This window comes from Danio rerio, chromosome 23 (genome assembly GCF_052040795.2).
Source record: "Danio rerio strain M-AB ecotype USA chromosome 23, GRCz13ab, whole genome shotgun sequence".
Classification (NCBI taxonomy): Eukaryota; Metazoa; Chordata; class Actinopteri; order Cypriniformes; family Danionidae; genus Danio; species Danio rerio.
In genome coordinates, this window is record NC_141043.1 from 36,895,667 (window position 1) to 36,916,074 (window position 20,408).

Below are 20,408 nucleotides of genomic sequence, written 5' to 3' on the forward strand. Positions count from 1 at the left end.
AATGCATACAGTATAACCACTCTCATTTGATCAATTTAAAAGTGCTGTATGTAAGTTTTTGACTCTAAAGCATACAAATAATATGTTTGCAGATATTTAAGAAACATGATAAGTGAGCATTCTTGTTTATCTGAAAAAAATGCTGAAGTCAGATATTCTGCTTTGAAAATGTGCGTTACGTGCCGAGATTTGCAGTGATAAGCAAACTAGCTGTTTGCATCAGACGAAACACAGCAGAAATTTAAATACAGCCATTCAAAAGCACAGAATAGTGCACCTACTGCACTTCAACAAAAGTGAAAGGTTTATAATCTGATTAATACATATTAAATCTCTTTAACATTATTAAATATAGATGCTAAATCACTGATATGTGTTGGCTTGCACCGAGTCACAGTTCTAAAGTTAAATTTCAAATGGTTCATTTTATTTGTAAGATCTGAGGTGAACTATCTGCACTGCTTTCAGTAGTATGGCAATAAATGTAAAATGGCATTCAAATGATCACATTATCAACATTTAACCTGAATACAGCACATGAGGTGTACCTGAGGTGGTTGTTTTCAGTTTATCCTGTTGTTCTGTTAGGATAAACTGAATAGTTCTATCTTGTGCCTTTGCTTTTAATTAGAACACGATAAAAATCAGGCTCAAATCAGTCTTTAGACTCGATAGTCAGGCATGCTCCTTTTGGTGTTGTCAATCTGGCAACCTGCGCTTGCATGTGTTTTGAAACAGGAATGCAATACCTAGTTTAACCTCTGGGTATCAAACTTACATACTGCACCTTTACTGGGAAACATATGCATATAAGGGGCAACAAATTTAATGCAGCTATTTTTGTTTTTTGAGCAGGATCTTGGTAGCTCAGGAGGACCTCCTCGAAATTGGAAGGGAATCGGTATCGCCATGGTGGTCATCCTGGGGGTCATGTCTCTTGTGACTCTTTCCATTTTTCTCCTCACACCCGGTAAGATGGAGACGAAAGCAGTAAATAAATATAAATGGAATAAAATGGGAACCAAGCATAAGAGAGATCAGCTACAGTAATAGAAGAAAGAGATGGAGGAAAAACAACAGAAGATTATAGAGGGTTTATGTGAGCGCCAGAGAGCTCATATATAAGACATCCATCCTCAAACAAAAACACAAAAAGACAAGAGGAAACAAAGCGAGCAACACACACACACACACACACACACGAAAGAGAAAAGGATTTTAAAAGAGCTTGTGTTTTTCTTTTGCATGCAATCAACATAAATTTCTATAACTTAATCCGTTTGCATTGGGACTTCATACATAATTTGTCTTTGTTTTGTTCATTGAGCCTTTTTATTTCCCTGTATGCTTTGTGTGAAGCTGAATAGGGAGAGTAAATGTTGAATTTATGTGTAATTATTTTCTGTGTTTCGGAGTAAGACGAGTAAAGGGAGTGTGTGTAATGATCTGTTATGTTGGAATAGAGAGGAGTTTATGCAATATAGTGAGCGGGCAAACGGACAAAGCCAAGTTACATCCGCTTTTGGCTCTTGGCAAGGGTTCATTTTGGACATGCAAACACCATAACAGAAGCCCTTCTAATCCCAGCATAGCAGAACATCAAACATTCATGTGATTTTTCTTTTCAAAGCTTACAATTGAAATGACTTTTTCAAAAGTGAAGTTTAACAGAGCGAAGGGATTTTTGACAGTATTTCTTAGAATATTTTTTTCCTTTAGTTTGGCTGGAAAAAAAGCAGTTTAAATAATTTTTTAATGGTCAATATTATAAAGTGTTTCCGCAGGGTCTTAAAAAGTCTTAAAAAGTCAAAATTTTTTTAAAAATCGAAATTTAAGGCCTTAAAAAGTCTTAAATTCGCTGTTCTAGGACTTTTTTGGACAGGTCTTATTTTTCCGATGTCTTGCACGCAGTTTTATCCACAAATAGAAAATCGGTGCATGAGCAAAGAGATTCGCTCGCTCATATTATATGAATGCACTTTCGACTTGTAATACTGAGTTCACGACATTTGTCCTTGAAATAACGGCATAACAGAGCTAATGGAATTTTTTGAGACTCAGGTGAACAGTTCGCACGGCGCCGCATTTGAACTGAGTTAAATATGAAACAGTTTGAAGAGATTTTGTCTAAAACAGATACGTCTCTGTACTGACATCTTTATAATCCATCCATGCGTGATCATAGGGAGAACCAGATAACCAATAATTCTTGGCTAGAAATCGCAACACCAGTGGGAAAGGAGGAAATTTTTTGTAAAAGTTTGGAAAAACCTGAGGGATAAGTTTGTTCAAACAAAAAAGAGGCCCCTAAAAACATCTTCAATTATATTAATGATTATCTTTTTATTCGTCTGATTTTACTGTCTCAATGGCGAATGCGTCAAGTATAAAAGCTTCATCCGTTTTATGAGGTGTGCAATGCGGCGCCAGGTGAAAGTATAAATCAGCATTAAGATGTTTGTTTGTTTGTTTGTTTGTTTGTTTGTTTGTTTTTCTGTAGTTCAATGGTGCATCTTACCTGTCTTTAGTACTGTTCATTTTAAATACATTTAATCTCCCACTAATTTTGTGATTTTACATGTTCTCTCGTGTGTTTTTGAAATTGCGATATAGGTCTTAAAAATACTAAATCGTCTTAAAAAGGTTTTAAAAAGTCTTAAATTTGACATTATGATATCTGCAGAAACTCTGATTATTAGCCCATTTATTATTTGTTTATTCAGTTAGCTACAAAACAAACCACTGTTGCCCAATAACTTGCTTCAGGGTGTCTGTGTTGTCTTAAGTTTCAACATAGGCTCATTCTAAAAACGTAGCCCTATATACATTTCTGGAGATCGTGAATATATAGCCAGAGGTACGTAGGGCTGTATTTTCTCTTTAAAATTAATCTAAAAATGTGGTGAAAATCTGATGAAGGCTTTTCTTCTTCTGGATTGCAACACTGTCGGTTGGGTTTTGAGAAGTGGGTAGGCTGGTCAATCAGTGCTTTTGAAAGCACTATTGGTTGGGTTTGGGGAAGTAGATTGGTGGGTAAGTCTATCGGTCAGTCAGTCAGTCATTCAGTAAGTCAGTTAGTCAGTTGACAGTGGCCTCTAGTGGATTTACACGAGAAGAGCAGGCTCGAATGGCACTCGCGAGAGAAATTTGAGATCTCAAAAAGCGTACACATCGGCCTTTGGCGGATTTACATAAGAAAAGCAGGTGCGAATGGCATTTTTGAGAGAAATTTGAGAGCATATACAGCAGCTACTGGTGAATTCGCGAAAACAAAAACTGCAAGAAAATGGAGCTCCTGGAGTGTATTTGGCGCTTTCCAGAAATGTATAGAGGTACATTTTCAGAATGAGCCTGGGTTCCTTAAATTGCTGAAACAAAATTTTAGGCCTTAAAATTTTTTAAAATAACAGAAATATTGTGTTGTTGCTCTTGAATCATTTTAAACGGGTCTAAATTTTTCTATGTCCATGAAAAGCTACTCATTCAGGCCAAAAACTTCCAATCATTGAACTTTTTGTAAGTATTTTTGTATGTTATGTTGAAAAAGTGCAGTTCTAAAACCTGAGTTTGCTTGTTTTTACACATTATTTAAAATATGTGGATAAGAAATAACTAAATTATAATTGTTTTAGATGAGAACAATAAAACTCTTTTCTTTTTTATTAGAAAGAAATCTGTATAGTGTTTAGCCCCATATAAGTCTGAAATTTCATTAATAATGGCCTTTAAATGATTGTAAGAAGTCTTAGATTTGACTTTTTAAAACCTGCAGAAACCCTGTTGCTAAATTAACAGGCCTAGTTAAATAATATATATAGTAAAAAATATATAGTAAAATATTAAGTACCGTCATCATGGCAAAGACAAAACAAATTAATTATAAGAAACTAGTTATTGAAATTAGTATGTTTAAAATGTTTTGAAAAAAATATTCTCTCTTTCTAAACCACTTGGCTATTTGGAAAGAATCTATAAATCTGTTTACTTTAAAATAAGCTGAATCTATTATATGTGTAAGAATGTAATTAAAGAAGAATTACTGAGTGCATCTTTAAGAAATGCACATCTGCAGTGTGTGGAATCACTTTTCACATTGATGTTATTTTATTTTTCTTATTACATTTGCATTAGTAACATCAATATTACATTTTGTTAGACGATTTTTCATGTTGATATATTTTTCCTCAGGAGTTGTGTTTGTTCTTTACCGCCTGCCTGATCTTGTGTTTCAGATGAGTCCCATCTCCTACGGTTGTCTCGTCTCACTCTGGAGAACCTGGAGAGCGAGGATTTCCAAATTCACAACCCCTGTGCCACATGGCTAAGTGGTGAGAACTCAGATTGTATAAACTGTTTAAGTGAATGCTTTAGCTTCATTGATTTGCACATGAAAGCTCCTGGAGTGTAACAATTCAGTGTGTTAAAATGCAACAGGGGAGTGGTGTGTTTTTCTGCTAATAGCTAAAATATTCAATTTACTCCTTAATAAATGTGGTGTTAATTCAGGCTGCATTTCAGTTTACATTCAATTTTAATTGTACAACATGCAAGATTAAGATTAGTGGATCATAATATATCGAAAATGCAGTTTTAATGAGCCCATATTATACATGAAGTAGGGTCATATTTTGGTTGTAAGGGTCTCCAACAACAGTCTAATATGCATGCAATGTTAAAAAACACTTTCATGGTCATTATAATCTGCATTAATTTTTACCTAATTATCCCAGCGACTCCCATATGAATCGTCCAGTGATTAATTTGTTCCCAAACCCCTCCTTAGCCCGAAGCTAATCTGCGCTGATTGGACCGATGACAGTCTGTTGCGATTGGTCGATAGTGACTGTCTTCAGCGAGAGACAGAGTGAAATGCCCCGCAGCTAATCAAGATTTTAAAAGTAGTCACAGTGCATACACGCTTCATAGTGTAAGACGTGGAGTTTAGCTGCCAGTGGGTGAATGTAAATACAGACGATGGACTTGAAAATACAGGTGACTAACTATTTTACTGGCGAGGAGATCTCTTAGCTTGTCACACTCTGCTCTTTTCACACAGACACACACACACACACACTCACACACACACACACACACACACACACAACCCTCCTCCGGACGACAACGCGCGCGCACACACACACACACACACACACTTGAGTTACACTTGAGAAATGGAGAAAGAAACAGATCCTTGTCCTGACATGTCCATCAGTAGTCTTTACTGATTCTTCCTTTAACAAACGGCCGATCAAGTATTCTTTGTATCATGTAGTTTCCAGAAGCACTCAAACTGCTCAAGGCTGGACTAATGCTGAGGTTTCATCTTTGGGTAGAGACTCAATAATATCCATCTGCAGTGTGACTTCAATCGACCGGCATGTTTGTGTGTATGTGTGTGTGTGTGTTTTTTTTTTCTGTGTTAGAGGGCGGGGCCGCAGGTTTCAAATCTCCCGGGTTTGCCCGTGCAACTACTTGGTTTTGTTATTACGTCATGGCGAAACACCTAATGACTAGTTATCAAGGCGACTCGTTTGAAGCACTATGAGTCGACTCTTTTATAGATGAATCAACAGTTTTAAACACCGTACACTTACAGATTTAAGCCTTAACTGGATATTTCACTTTACTTAGAGCTGTGTTACACACTACATGGAGGGGAATTTTCAAAAAACCATAATATGGGCTCTTAAAGAGGTGCCTGGATGGTAAAATAATTCAAGTTTAAAAGTCTTGTGGAGCACCTTTTGTTGTTTCTCTTTTCTATTCTATTCAGTTTGTTTATACACCGATAATCTACAGCTATATGACATGATGTACTTTTTCAAAAGGTGATTCCTGTTTATATATATATATATATATATATATATATATATATATATATATATATATATATATATATATATATATATTTATGTGTTTACTTTTGATTTTGCTTTAATAGCAAGGAATGTAAGGCTAAATCTGCCTTGGCTTTATTTAAATATAAAAATTTAAAAGTGCAAAGTGTAAAATATAAACAAAACTATATTAGGGATTAGGGCAGCACGGTGGCGCAGTGGGTAGCACAAAAACTGTCCAGCAAACACACACACACACACAAATTATTCACAGTTTCTGCACTTTTAAGTAGTTGGAGCGATGTAAATACTCGCGCTCGCCTCCCTCGCCATAGTAAGCTACCATGACATAGCGCATATGAGATAAATGACATCAGAACATAATAACCACTTACGATAATTACTGAATCGATACCGAATTGTCCGCATCTGCATCAAGGTGCACAGAAGAAACATTTAATTTTGACACCCCTAATGGGGTTTGAGTCCGATGAAGAACGATTCCAGAATGCAGCTTAGACAAAAACAGAAGCCAAAAAATAAAAGTAAATAACAGGGTGAGAATGTGGTAAAATCTGAAAACATGGTAAAAATAAGGCTGTTACGAACCGCAACGTTTTGCTGCGTGTATGTTCTTTCTGTCTCTCTCTCTTTCTCTCTCTCTCTGTACCGCCCCTGTCATTTTCTCAGGTACCGCCTACTTTGGAGCACTATTGGCTGACAGGACTGCCAATCCTAATCAACCATGTGACGATGACTTCTCTCTCTGCCAATCGCGTTCGTTGCAGAGCCCTTTAAAAACGGAAGCGGCAACGGGGAGAGATCAGCTGTTGTTGTTTTGGCGTGTTGTCTGTTTGGTGGTGTCCGTGTGCGTTGTCGCTATTACTGATGTGTGCTTTGATTGAGATTTATTGATGTTGACTTTGAGTGAGTAACTGATGACTTTGAGTGAGATTTGTTTGAGAGTTCTGACGTGTGTTGCTACATCTATAGCCCGCTAATGCTCCATTCAAAACCTTCTGTGATTTGACAAGGGAGATCTGGAACAACATAGTAAGTCACGTGACATACATATTTGCACGCAGGATTATTGATGTATAGACACACTAGTTAGCGAAGTGCGCTAATTTTGTATTTTTATTTATTAGTTAGAGTAAGTTCAGGGCGCTTTGCGCTGAAGACTTTTCTTTTCATATTGTTATTTTCCTATTTAGTGGATTGGGGAGGAGATTAAGGGAATGTTTTTGTTATATTTATTTCTTTGATTTCCATGCGCAAACTTCAGTTCCCTCTCCTATTTGTCTTGGTTCTTTTCAAATTTATCTTATGGTTTGTAAATATTGTAAATAATGTGGGAGCAATAAATCTTTTGCGGTGCTAATTTGTTGTTTGGTGTTTTCTTTTGCCATTTTTCAACATCAGTTTATACTTTGGTCATCTTTATGTTACTCCTTTTAATACCCTAGACAAATTGCCATCAAGGATCGTAACATGAAATGGGGCCTCGTCCCGGATATTTATCTGAGACATTAAATAAGATCAATTAAGGTAAGATAAAATAAATCATCTGGAATAAATTGAATTCATCAAGAAAATAATTTTTGAAAAGTAATTTTTGAAATTAATATTTCTTAAATTTATCAGATGATAATCTTTGAAAAAATGACCAAAGAAAAGCTGTGTTGATGGCAACAGAAATTGCTGTATAGTAGTTGACATTTAGGTAAGTTGCAGAAGTAGCAGTTTGCAGCACTTTTTGAGCACGCGACACTTTAATTTAAAATGTTCAGTTTAGAGGAATTTGTTAAGAGTCCTTCATTGGAGCTGCTTGACGTTTGTCGGAAACAAGACTTGTTTTTGATTGCTGATCATTTTAAACTGGTAGTTAACAGACAGGATCGTAAAGCTGAAATTAAGCAAAAGTTAACAGAGCAGTTGGTTGAGCTTAATGTTCTTATCACGCCAAATATTGAAATGGATGAGACGGCTGATCATGCAAGCCCTGTTGATGAGGTGGTGACTTCTTTAGATATGGGAGATCAGAACGTGTGTAGTGGCAGTACAGATGCAGAAGCAGGGGTGGAGGCCGCTGTTGATACGAATGTTGGTTTGCCACCGTTTGAACCGTTCTCCCCATTCTCCATAGGTTCACGAGATGATGCGCGACTGAAAGTTCGCATGGCACGTCTTTATTATGATGCGCAAGAGCACACCCGTCGGGCTGAAATTGACTTGCGTTTGCAGATACGCAGACTCGAAATCGAGGCTGATACGCAGGTGAGACTGCGCCAGCTCGAGTTGGACGCTTCAAAGAAGGCTGCGGAGGCTATTCAGCCAGTTCCAGCTTCTTCCTCTTCTTCATATGTATCTCCGGTGTCGACTTCATCCACTTCAAGTTTTGACGTGAGTAAGCACATTGCGCTTGTTCCACAATTCAGAGAATCTGAAGTTGATTCTTATTTTAATGCGTTTGAATGCATTGCGACTTCATTGCACTGGCCACCTGAGTTCTGGTCTTTGTTACTGCAATGTAAACTTGTAGGCAAGGCTATGGAAGTTTATTCTACTTTATCACTTGAAGAGAGTTTAAAGTATGATTCAGTTAAATCAGCAATACTTCGTGCATACGAATTAGTTCCCGAAGCTTATAGACAGAAGTTTAGGACGCATAGGAAAACTTCTAATCAAACTTTTGTGGAGTTTGCTAGAGAAAAGGGCACGCTTTTTGATAAATGGTGTGTAGCTAGTGATGTGGCAGATTTTAAATCACTGCGTGAGCTTGTTCTTTTAGAGGAGTTCAAGAATTGTTTGCCTGAGAAAGTGGTAGTTTATCTTAACGAACAAAAGGTAAATTCATTGTCACATGCCGCTGTTCTCTCTGATGAATTCATTTTAACTCACAAGAACGTATTTGTTCACTCACGTGTGGAGAATGCACCTGCCGTTCCAATTTTATCTAACACACAGTTTGTGCGCTCGAAAAATAATGCACCAAGAGTTGGCGATGAACGTAACTGTTACTATTGCCATGTAAAAGGTCATGTAATAGTTGACTGCCCCCGACTTAAACGAAAACAACAATCACAAGCTAAACCTGTAGGTTTTGTAAAGACTTTTAATCAGAGTGTGGCTGAAATCTCAAAAGATAAGGTGGAGGAGACGTTCCGTCCTTTTATTCTTAAGGGGTTTATTTCTCTGACTGGTCGTGATGAGGATCAAAAGGAAATCACAATGCTTCGTGATACAGGCTCAATGCAAAGTTTTATTGTTGAAAGTGTGATCAAATTTTCTGATGAGACGTCATGTCATTCTAGTGTAGTAGTGCAAGGAATTGAAATGGGATGTGTAAAGAGACCTTTGCATAATCTGCATTTAAAAAGTGATCTATGTTCTGGACTTGTCCGTGTTGCAGTTTGTTCTTCACTGCCTATGAAAGGGGTAGATTTTATCCTGGGCAATGATTTAGCCGGAGGAAAAGTCATGCCGTTATTAGAAGTTCTGGATGAACCGACAGAATGCACATCTGATGAGGTGGGTGAAGCCTATCCTCATGTTTTTCCTGTGTGCGCTGTCACTCGTGCGCAGTCGCGCAAAGAGATTGAATTGAATGACTCTTTCTTTCCTTCTGTTGTAAATGGAGAGGAAAATTTGAACTTTGAGAAAAAGAAACCAGAAAAGGTGAGGATTTTGCATGATGTAACTGACAAGAATTCATTGCATTTAAAGATCACACGAGAAAAATTGATCACTGCACAGAAAGAAGACAAAACATTGACTACACTTTTTAATGCTGCAATTTCACTTGATTTGGCCAAAACAAAACAAAGCGCTTACATTTTAGACAACGACTTGTTAATGCGTAAGTGGTGTTCGTCACCTGACAAGGAAGAATTGGATGCTTTTTATCAGATTGTTGTTCCTGCCCCATATCGCCCACATGTGTTATGCTTGGCACATGATCATCCACTTTCGGGTCATCTGGGTGTAAGGAAAACTTACAATCGGATTTTAAAACACTTTTTCTGGCCTGGATTAAAAAGTGATGTAACTCGTTATTGCCGTTCTTGCCATGTTTGTCAAATTGCGGGAAAACCAAATCAGGTTGTTCCACCAGCACCGTTAAAACCCATACCTGTTCTTGGCGATCCATTCGAACATGTCCTTATTGACTGTGTAGGTCCGTTTAAAAAGTCCAAAAGTGGTAATCAATTTCTGCTCACAGTGATGTGTTTAGCCACTCGATTTCCTGAAGCAATTCCTTTGAGAAAAGTCACTGCACCTGTTGTTGTTAAGGCATTAGTTAAGTTTTTCTCGACTTTTGGTTTGCCTAAAATAGTGCAAAGTGACCAGGGCACTAATTTCATGTCCAAGCTTTTCAAACAGGTCATGGAAAATTTAGGAATCACACATCGCACCTCCAGTGCTTACCATCCAGAAAGCCAAGGAGCTCTGGAGCGTTTTCACCAAACTTTGAAGTCGATGTTACGGAAATATTGCATGCAGACTGGTAATGAGTGGGATGAAGGTATTCCAATGCTGATGTTCGCGATTAGAGAGAGTGTTCAGGAGTCACTCGGCTTTAGCCCAGCTGAGTTGGTCTATGGATACCAATTGCGCGGACCTTTGAAGGTTCTAAAAGATCAAATTCTGGAAACTGACAATTCAAAAACGAATGTTTTAGAGTACGTAACAAAGTTTCGAGCAAGGTTGCAGACCGCTTGTTCAATTGCTAGAGATTCACTTGCCCGTGCGCAAAAAGAAATGAAACGAACATTTGACAAAAAGGCAGTTGCGCGTTCTTTTAAGCCTGGTGACGCAGTTCTTGTTTTTATGCCTATACCTGGTTCTTCACTGTCAGCTAAATTTTTCGGACCGTACGAAGTGAAAGAAAAATTGAGCGAGACTAATTATGTGATCTGTACACCCGACCGAAGACGAAAAACCCGCACTTGTCATGTGAATATGCTTAAACTTTATCATTCGAGGGCACAGGATGATGCTGAGAAAATGACGGATAATGCTGTTATTTCTGTTGTGGCTGTGACAGAAAATCCTGTTGATGCTGATGAAGATGGGCTTATGTTTCCAAGTATTTCTCAGTCTACCGTGAGTTTGTCTAATTCTGAGATTTTAAAAGATCTTGATTCACATTTTAAAAACTTGACTGTTGATCAGAAACGCGATCTTGTGACATTAATTTCTGAATTTAAGTGTCTGTTTAATGATGTGCCAACACTCACAAATGTCATTCAACATGACATTGATGTCAAAGATGCTCGTCCAGTCCGACAGCACGCTTACAGAGTAAATTCTGTGAAACATTCAGTTATGCAACAAGAGGTTGACTATTTGCTGGATAATGGTCTTGCTAAGCCTAGCTCTAGTCCATGGAGTTCTCCATGTATTTTAGTGCCAAAATCTGATGGTTCTTTTAGATTCTGCACAGATTTTAGAAAAGTGAATGCACTAACGGTTCCTGACAACTATCCACTTCCTAGAATGGAGGATTGTGTTGACAATGTAGGATATGCCAACTTTGTGAGTAAATTAGACATGCTGAAAGGTTATTGGCAAATACCACTTTCGTCTAGAGCATCTGATATTGCTGCTTTTATCACTCCAGATGCGTTTGCACAATATACGGCCATGGCGTTCGGACTGCGAAACGCACCTGCTACCTTTCAGAGGTTAGTAAACACCGTTTTAGCCGGTATTCCTAATTGTAGCGCTTACTTGGATGATGTTGTTGTTTATTCCAGAGATTGGAGTGAACATTTGAAGTCATTACGTGATGTATTTCAACGTTTTGCAAGTGCTTCATTGACCCTTAACTTAACAAAATGTGAGTTTGGTCAGGCGAAGGTGACTTATTTGGGAAAAGAAGTGGGACATGGTCAAGTTCGACCTGTGGAAGCGAAAGTTGAGGCTATATCTGAGTTCCCAGTTCCTACGACACGGCGTGAACTACGAAGATTTCTCGGAATTGCTGGTTATTATCGCAGCTTCTGTAGAAATTTCTCATCTGTGGTTAGTCCATTAACTTCACTCTTAAGCCCTTCTAAATCGTTTGTGTGGGATGAAAAATGCCAATATGCATTTGAGAGTGTGAAAACACTGTTGAGTAGTTCACCAGTTCTTGCAGCCCCTGATTTAAATCGTCCATTCAAACTTGAGGTTGATGCAAGTAATGTTGGCGCTGGTGCTGTGTTACTGCAAGATGATGAGCAGGGTATAGCTCACCCGGTGAGTTATTTTTCGAGGAAGTTTAACAAGAATCAGTTAAACTATTCTGTGATTGAAAAGGAGACACTTGCTTTAATTTTTGCTTTGCAACACTTTGAAGTATATGTTGGATGTAGTGTACAACCTTTGATAGTTTTTACGGATCATAGTCCACTGACATTTCTTTCAAAGTTGTATAATCACAATCAGAGATTGACACGGTGGTCACTCTTCTTGCAAAGTTACAACCTGGATATTAGGCACAAGAAGGGAGTTGAGAATATTCTAGCGGATGCACTGTCACGAGTATAAACTTTTTTTTGTTTGTTTTGAAAAAGAGTTTATTCTTAAGTGGGGGAGTGTTACGAACCGCAACGTTTTGCTGCGTGTATGTTCTTTCTGTCTCTCTCTCTTTCTCTCTCTCTCTGTACCGCCCCTGTCATTTTCTCAGGTACCGCCTACTTTGGAGCACTATTGGCTGACAGGACTGCCAATCCTAATCAACCATGTGACGATGACTTCTCTCTCTGCCAATCGCGTTCGTTGCAGAGCCCTTTAAAAACGGAAGCGGCAACGGGGAGAGATCAGCTGTTGTTGTTTTGGCGTGTTGTCTGTTTGGTGGTGTCCGTGTGCGTTGTCGCTATTACTGATGTGTGCTTTGATTGAGATTTATTGATGTTGACTTTGAGTGAGTAACTGATGACTTTGAGTGAGATTTGTTTGAGAGTTCTGACGTGTGTTGCTACATCTATAGCCCGCTAATGCTCCATTCAAAACCTTCTGTGATTTGACAAGGGAGATCTGGAACAACATAGTAAGTCACGTGACATACATATTTGCACGCAGGATTATTGATGTATAGACACACTAGTTAGCGAAGTGCGCTAATTTTGTATTTTTATTTATTAGTTAGAGTAAGTTCAGGGCGCTTTGCGCTGAAGACTTTTCTTTTCATATTGTTATTTTCCTATTTAGTGGATTGGGGAGGAGATTAAGGGAATGTTTTTGTTATATTTATTTCTTTGATTTCCATGCGCAAACTTCAGTTCCCTCTCCTATTTGTCTTGGTTCTTTTCAAATTTATCTTATGGTTTGTAAATATTGTAAATAATGTGGGAGCAATAAATCTTTTGCGGTGCTAATTTGTTGTTTGGTGTTTTCTTTTGCCATTTTTCAACATCAGTTTATACTTTGGTCATCTTTATGTTACTCCTTTTAATACCCTAGACAAATTGCCATCAAGGATCGTAACAAAGGCAAAGGCTTTTCTTTTTCTGAATTGCTTTTTAAAACTGTTGGTTGGGTTTAGGGAAGGCGCTGGGCAGGTCAATTAGTGATTTTGAAAACATTATTGGTTGGGTCAGTCATTCATTCATTCAGTCAGTCAGTCAGTCAGTCAGTCAGTCAGTCAGTCAGTCAGTCAGTCAGTCAGTCAGTCAGTCAGTCAGTCAGTCATTCAGTCAGTCAGTCAGTCAGTCAGTCTGTCAGTCTGTCAGTCAGTCAGTCAGTCAGTCATTCAGTCAGTCAGTCAGTCAGTCAGTCGACAGCAGCCTCTGGTGGATTTACGTGAGAACAGCAGACGTGAACGACACTTGCAAGAAATTTGAGACCTCAAAAAGCGTACACAGCAGCCTCTGGTGGAACAAAACTGCAAAAAAGTACCTCCTAGGACGTATTTGGCACTGTCCAGGAATGTATATAGCAGTACATTTTTAGAATAAGCCTGAGTTGCAATTTTGTGAGCTAATATATTAATAAATTAATTTTGTGACCCAACACTGGCCTATGTTCAGGTCTGTCTGAAGCTCAGCTATTAAATGCTCAATTTGTTTTTGTTTTACAGAGCATGAAGTGTCACTGTGCACCCAGGAAGGTCATGTTTTAATTCACAATCTCAGCACCAATCTCACAACCACGCTATTGGACAACAGCACCCTGGTGAGTGCACACTTACACATGCATGCACTCACATAAAAACCAGTAAGATAGTAAATAATGGCCATGCAGACACACACATACAGTCTGATTTTTATCCCAAACCACCTGCATAGAGCAGCTCTCTAGAGAATTACAACCCCCTTGAGGCATGAGAGCAGGACAAGACATACAACTCCATTAGCTCCATTTTCATGAAGCCTGACAAATGGGTCAGTCCATAGAGCAAGGCTATGCACTGGTAGACAGGCGTCTTTAAAGAAAGCACAGCTAAAAATGAGCAAAGAGAATTCGCAAAGAGCGTTTCGGCTTCCGAGGCTCTGGCAGTTAATGCTGCATCTTTTATTCCAGCTTTCTTCCCAGTTGATCCCATAGCATGTGTGTTCAAAGAGACTGTTTCAGCAGGGCCACCCTTTGAACGGTGACAGTGAGAAACATATATAGGTCATTGCCTCAGATGTTTAATGCAATGTTGTCGAGATGGCAGATACTTCTGCTCTACAGCTCCTCCTACACTGTCAACACTGTTACTCTCGTCTTATTGGCTACAACAGCATTTATTTACCAAAATGCAATTTCTGCAGTCTTGGTTTGTAAATGATGGGGTTATAGAAAGAAGAATTCAAGTTGTGGAATTATTTAATATGGATGTAAACGCACACTGGGGTACCACAAGGCACAATACTTGGTCCCTTCCTTTTTACATTATGTTCCTTTTTTGATCACCAGCCACTGTGGCTAGTGGATTTCCAACATTACTATCCACTCGCCATTTTTACTAGCCACAATTTTGTTGTTGGGAAAATATGTTTCATATGCATAAATTTGACTTTGACTTGCCAAAATTACTGGATTTAGATTTTTTTTCCTGCTTTTCTTTCCTTGTGCAAACACAATTATATTTGTCAGTCATGCTGCTTCTTGATTCTGAGATCATATTTGCTAGAATATTGGGCCATGCTTGTTGTCGAACACTGATTTTTAAAAAACTACAATCAAAAATATTTTTAATCAGCTTGAGTGGCTAGTGGGGGTGTCTATCTAACTCGTGACTAACAGTGCGGTTTGGCAGGTGATAATGTCAAGCCCTTGGTACAGCTATAAATAGTTATATATATAAAAATGTCAATGGTACACAACAATTACGAGTTCTCTAGGTAAACTAACAGATTCTATCCGATATAAAAAAAAATTGATGAATAACTTTCTATTACTAAATTCACAAAAAAACTGTGGTCTTGCTTATTAGACAAAAAAAAATACTTAGAAAAAAACTAGAATATTGCTATAACTCTTTATGAATGTTCAGGGAAAATTCTCGTCATCAATCCAAAAATGTGGGGGTGATGTTGGATAGCAAGGACACATTTCACCTATCGCATAGCTCACCATTTGGGAGCAAATAGTGGGATAATTTCCTTTTTTTGAGTGAAGTATCCCTTTAAAACAATAAAACCTTGCACCAGAGTAAACATTCATTCATTCATTTTCTTTTCGGCCTAATGACTTTATTAATCAGGGGTCGCCACAGCAGAATTAACCGCTAACTTATCCAGCATATATTTTATGCAGCTGCAACCCAACACTGGGAAACATCCATACACACTCATTTACAAACACTACAGACAATTTAGCTTAACAATTCACCTATACCACATGTCTTTGGACTTGAGGGGGAAACCGGAGCATCCGGAAGTAACCCACGCAACCATGCCACCATGCTGCCCCAGAGTAAACAGTTAAATAATTAACTTAATTCCAAAATAAATAAGCTCTAATAATGTACAATAATAATCTTTTTTTAAATTAAAATAAGTGTTGGAAAATTACGATTGAATAATACATTGCATAAATATAAATATTAAAACGCCAATAAATAGGAAGCTATCATAGAATATAAAATATATAATAAACATTTCCATTTGAAAGTACATTGAACATTGTATTGCTTATTTTCTTACAAACAGATGGATGAGAGGAAAAATGGCCTTTTAAGATCATAAATGTTGTTTTGTTTTTCTGTTTTAGGATCTAAAGTCAATGAAGTTCCAGGTTTCTGCTGACAAGAGGTTCATCTTGATGGCGTATAATATCCAGCATGTAAGTAATATGAACAGAGAAACAAGTAATGAGAAGTAATCTTGTACATTACATGTGTCAGAAATTAGAATAATCTTTATATTGTTCTGGTTACTAATTTGTGCCATTGACACACAAATTCATGAACACATCTTAGCATAGTGGGGTCCACACATTATCCTTTATTGTTTTTTTAAATGCTGAACAAGCTATTTTTTCAGTTTTGATAATTTGGGCAGTACAATTTCATAATCCTTACCTTAAAGTTTATGTGAAATTAAAAATGTTAAATGTTTATTTTTCTAGTGTACATTGTAACAATTAATCCGTGCGGGTTAATCCATCTAAGATAATTGTTTAATCAGTCAGACCATTTGCTTCTACGTATTGGATTAGTAGTTGGAGAAAGTTGAATTCTGAGCGCCTACTATTCTGAGCTGACTACTAGGCTATCCGAAACATGCCTGGGCATGTTTCACCCCCATTTCCCGGTTTGTTTGACAAGTATGAGTTCTTCGAACCAGACCAGGAGCACTCAACTGAACCTCAGTTGACCCCCCACACCCCAGGTCTGGTTGGAAGAAGTGCGCCATACCTCAGGGATGATATGCTTGTAGTGTGAGTGCAATGTGCTCCTGAGCCTGAAGCTGAAGATGCAACGTCACTTTTAAGGGACTGTTTCATGTGGATATATTAATCATCTGTACTTTTTAATGAACACGAGCTGTCATAGTTTATTAAAGATACAAACCCCTCGCTGCACGTCAGCAGCCATCTTTAGCAAATCTCCTAGTACGTGCAGCACGAGGACTTTCATGGTAATTCATGATTGTCAAAAGTTTGGATCTGTTCAGCAGATGTCAATATTTGACTGCGTATCACTGCATCAATATTTGACTGCCTATCACTGCATCCCAAACAACTAAAAATAATACAAAACTCTAAAGCAATGTGTCCACTGTGCTGAGCAAGAGCTCTTCTCTGCCTGTTAAACTGAACAGGAGCATCATCAATGATGTAAGCATGCTCCGGCTCGGAAGGTAAAGATGCAGTGTGAGTGCAGGCCGTTGGGGGAGAGGGAAGGGGGGACAAGCATGCTATGGCTCAGTTCAACACAACCGTGGCTAGCGTGAGTATGCCCTGAGATAAAGGTGTTGTATGTAAGCTTTTGACTCTCTTTATCTGAAAAACAATGCTAAATCAATTATTCGACAAAGTGGAAAGGCACTGATGACAGGAAAGCTCTGCACAAACAACATCCACATGTTCACAAGACGGTAGGAAAGCCTATAGTATTATACGAAGTCAGACTGAACGTTTTGATTGGACAAAGTTTTTGGTTCTTTACTTCCGTAGATAATATAAATACATATACATACATTTAAATTTCTTAAAGGGACAGTTTACCACCCCCTAATTTATATAACACTATATTTACTCACTATTTACTCAAGTAGTTTATGTCTTTCGTCTATTGAACATAAAAGAAAATATTATGAAGAAAGCTGTAAACCTACGGAACCCCGGAAGGGAGGTAGTGGAGGAGAAAAAAATTGGCTGGGTGAAAAAAAAAATGGGTAAAAGAAAAAAATAGGTGGGAGGAAAATATATATTTCTAAGTTTTTGCGTTCTCTCGCAAAGTTTTGCGTTCCCTCGCAAAGATGTTTTGCGTTATCTCGCAAAGATGTTTTGCGTTATCTCGCAAAGATGTTTTGCATTCTCTCGCAAAACTGTTTCTCCACAAACACTTCCTGTTCACTGCACTCACGTAAACCCTCCCGTTTTTGCCGATATTCTCCCGTATTTTACCATTCTACCCCACTTTCTTTACATTACTGTGCGTCGATCGTCGACTTTCATATGCTACCTCTGAACCAGTGAATGTATAAGCGCTGACTGACAGACGCGCTCCATACAATAAACTGATCCCAGATCAGCGTCGTACACGAGGAGCGGGTGTATGTTTAAACAGACAAATACACTAATAATATGAAACATCTCCGTCCTGCATGTTTTATTTTAAACAGCTTATTTTCTCTTAAATGAGCACAAACAGTTTCTAAAGTAATGGACTGCTTTCATTATGTGCATTCTTACAGAGACACCTCTGTTATCAAACTAAAAAAAACATGAGATTCATTTGCTGCTCACTTGTTTGATAACAGAAGTGTCCCTTTAAATGGCGCGCAGAGACGCTGATCTGGGATCAGTTTATTGTACGAAGCGCATCTGTCAGTCAGCGTTTATACATGCATTCACTGGTTCAGAGGTTGTAAAGTGAAAGGCGAAGATTAGCGCACAGTAATGTAAAGAAAGTGGGGTAGAATGGTAAAATATGGGAGAATTTCGGCAAAAACGGGAGGGTTTACGTGAGTGCAGTGAACAGGAAGTGTTTGTGGAGAAACAGTTTTGCGAGAGAACGCAAAACATCTTCGCGAGGGAACGCAAAACTTTGCGAGGGAACGCAAAATATCTTTGCGAGGGAACTCAAAACTTTGCGAGAGAACTCAAAAACTTAGAAATATATATTTTCCTCCCACCCATTTTTTTCTTTCACCCATTTTTTTTTTCACCCAGCCAATTTTTTTCTCCTCCACTATGTCGTACTAACCTACCATTGGTTTTCAAAGAAGGTAAAACAAATACTATGGGAGTCGGTAGTAGGTTTACTGCTTTCTTCAGCTGTAACAGAAGAAAGAAAATCATAAAGGTTTGAAACAAGTAAAGCGTGAGTAAATGATGACAGAATACTAATTTTAAATCAACTATCCCTTTCATTTAATGAGTGCTAATGAGATGTGACTTTCAACCAGCATAACAAACAAATCACCCATACCCTGCCTTCATATAAAGACTTTAGGTTTTTGTAAATAAGATATTATTTAACTATTATTTACTTAGTAGAATTTAAAAAAATGTGTCCTCTGTGTAGCATATTTGTTTCCCCACACCGACAGCAACATCTGTCAGACATGTCATGCATGTATTGATGGCACAAGCATTTTTTTGTGCCGGTGTTAGGAGAGTGAACTACAGCTTTTATCTATCAGACCGAACAAAAACGCTTTCAGACCAGCAAGAGAGAACACTTAAGTCGTCTATAATTTCTGCAGCCTGTTCAACACCGAACACAGCTACGATGAACAGCAGACGTGGCAGGAATTGAATATTGAAACACAGAGGAGCTGAGCTGTATTGAAGGAATGAAGGAGGGTTACAGACAGGAAAAGGGAGAGATGGAAACGGAGGAGAGGAGCTGTTTGGCTCTGAATGGTAATGAGCATCACACAGGGGCGAGCCTTTGTGATTACAGAAGGTTTAGTAACAGCCAGCAAATAAACAACTTGTAGGCTATTTGTTTGAGCAACCACAGCAATCTGTAGTTCTTATCCCCCCGCCGAAGCTCCACTTCAGAAAATAATCATCTCTGCAGTTGTGTTCGCTCTTCTCAAAGGAGAACCACGGAGCAGGGCGTAGACATGAGGAGAAAAAAAAAGACAGGATAAAGAGGAAAAACAGGCAGTTGAAACACTGACAGTATAATCTAGACTTTCTCTCCTGCACTTGTTCTCTCTCTCTCTCTCTCTCTCTGTTTCTCTCTCTTTCCTTCTTTCTATGTCTCTTGTGCATATTGCTTTTTGTCACTCATTTACATGCGTTCTGTTTTATGGTTTTGTCTCAAAGCATATGCTAGAGTTGCAGTCTGTTCGATTGCATTTTTCATAAATAAAACCTGTTTTAGGACAATTTATAAATGGTTCGATTTGTTACATTAATTAAATGATAATTTAAGCACTTTATTTTTTCACGATAGATAGATAGATAGATAGATAGATAGATAGATAGATAGATAGATAGATAGATAGATAGATAGATAGATAGATAGATAGATAGATAGATAGATAGATAGATAGATAGATAGATACGCACATACGCACATACAGACATATTTCACTTCTAGTTGATCATTTGGGATCAGAAGTGGCTTATATGAAAGGCAAAAGCCTCTAGATTATGCTTATTTTACCTAAACAAAGTATGATCATGCCTTGATTTCTAATTATTTAATTAGGACAGTAAGGTCTGACTTTGCTTTGACAAATTTATTGTCACGTAACAGAAATAATGTACAGTATAAAATATAAAGTCATGCTGCAGTGGAAAAAGAATAAATATTGTGTATGACTCCCATGAGCTTGGAGGACTGCATCCATACATCTTTGCAATGACTCAAATAACTTATTAATAAAGTCATGTGGAATGGCAAAGAAAGCGCTCTTGCAGGACTCCCATCATCAAAATTCTTTGGATTCATCTTCAATGTCTCCTCCTTCA

The 20,408-nt window shown here is 38.0% G+C and overlaps 1 protein-coding gene across 10 annotated transcripts in view; it reads left to right on the forward strand.

The window, feature by feature from the left end:
- The window catches only part of LOC101886435 (inactive dipeptidyl peptidase 10), a 126,826-nt gene that overhangs the window by 44,280 nt on the left and 62,138 nt on the right, over positions 1-20,408 (forward strand). For 6 of the 10 annotated variants that reach the window (XM_087307536.1, XM_087307533.1, XM_087307538.1 and 3 more), the window contains exons 2-5: positions 856-970; positions 4,233-4,328; positions 13,903-13,997; positions 16,023-16,094. Coding sequence is in view for 6 of the 10 variants with exons in the window: in XM_087307533.1 (XP_087163659.1) it covers positions 856-970; positions 4,233-4,328; positions 13,903-13,997; positions 16,023-16,094 (378 nt within the window). In the remaining 4 variants the exon portion in view is untranslated. Of the gene's footprint in view, positions 1-852; positions 971-4,232; positions 4,329-13,902; positions 13,998-16,022; positions 16,095-20,408 lie in introns of all 10 variants that reach the window. The other 4 variants (XM_087307535.1, XM_087307532.1, XM_087307541.1 and 1 more) reach the window with 1 other exon arrangement.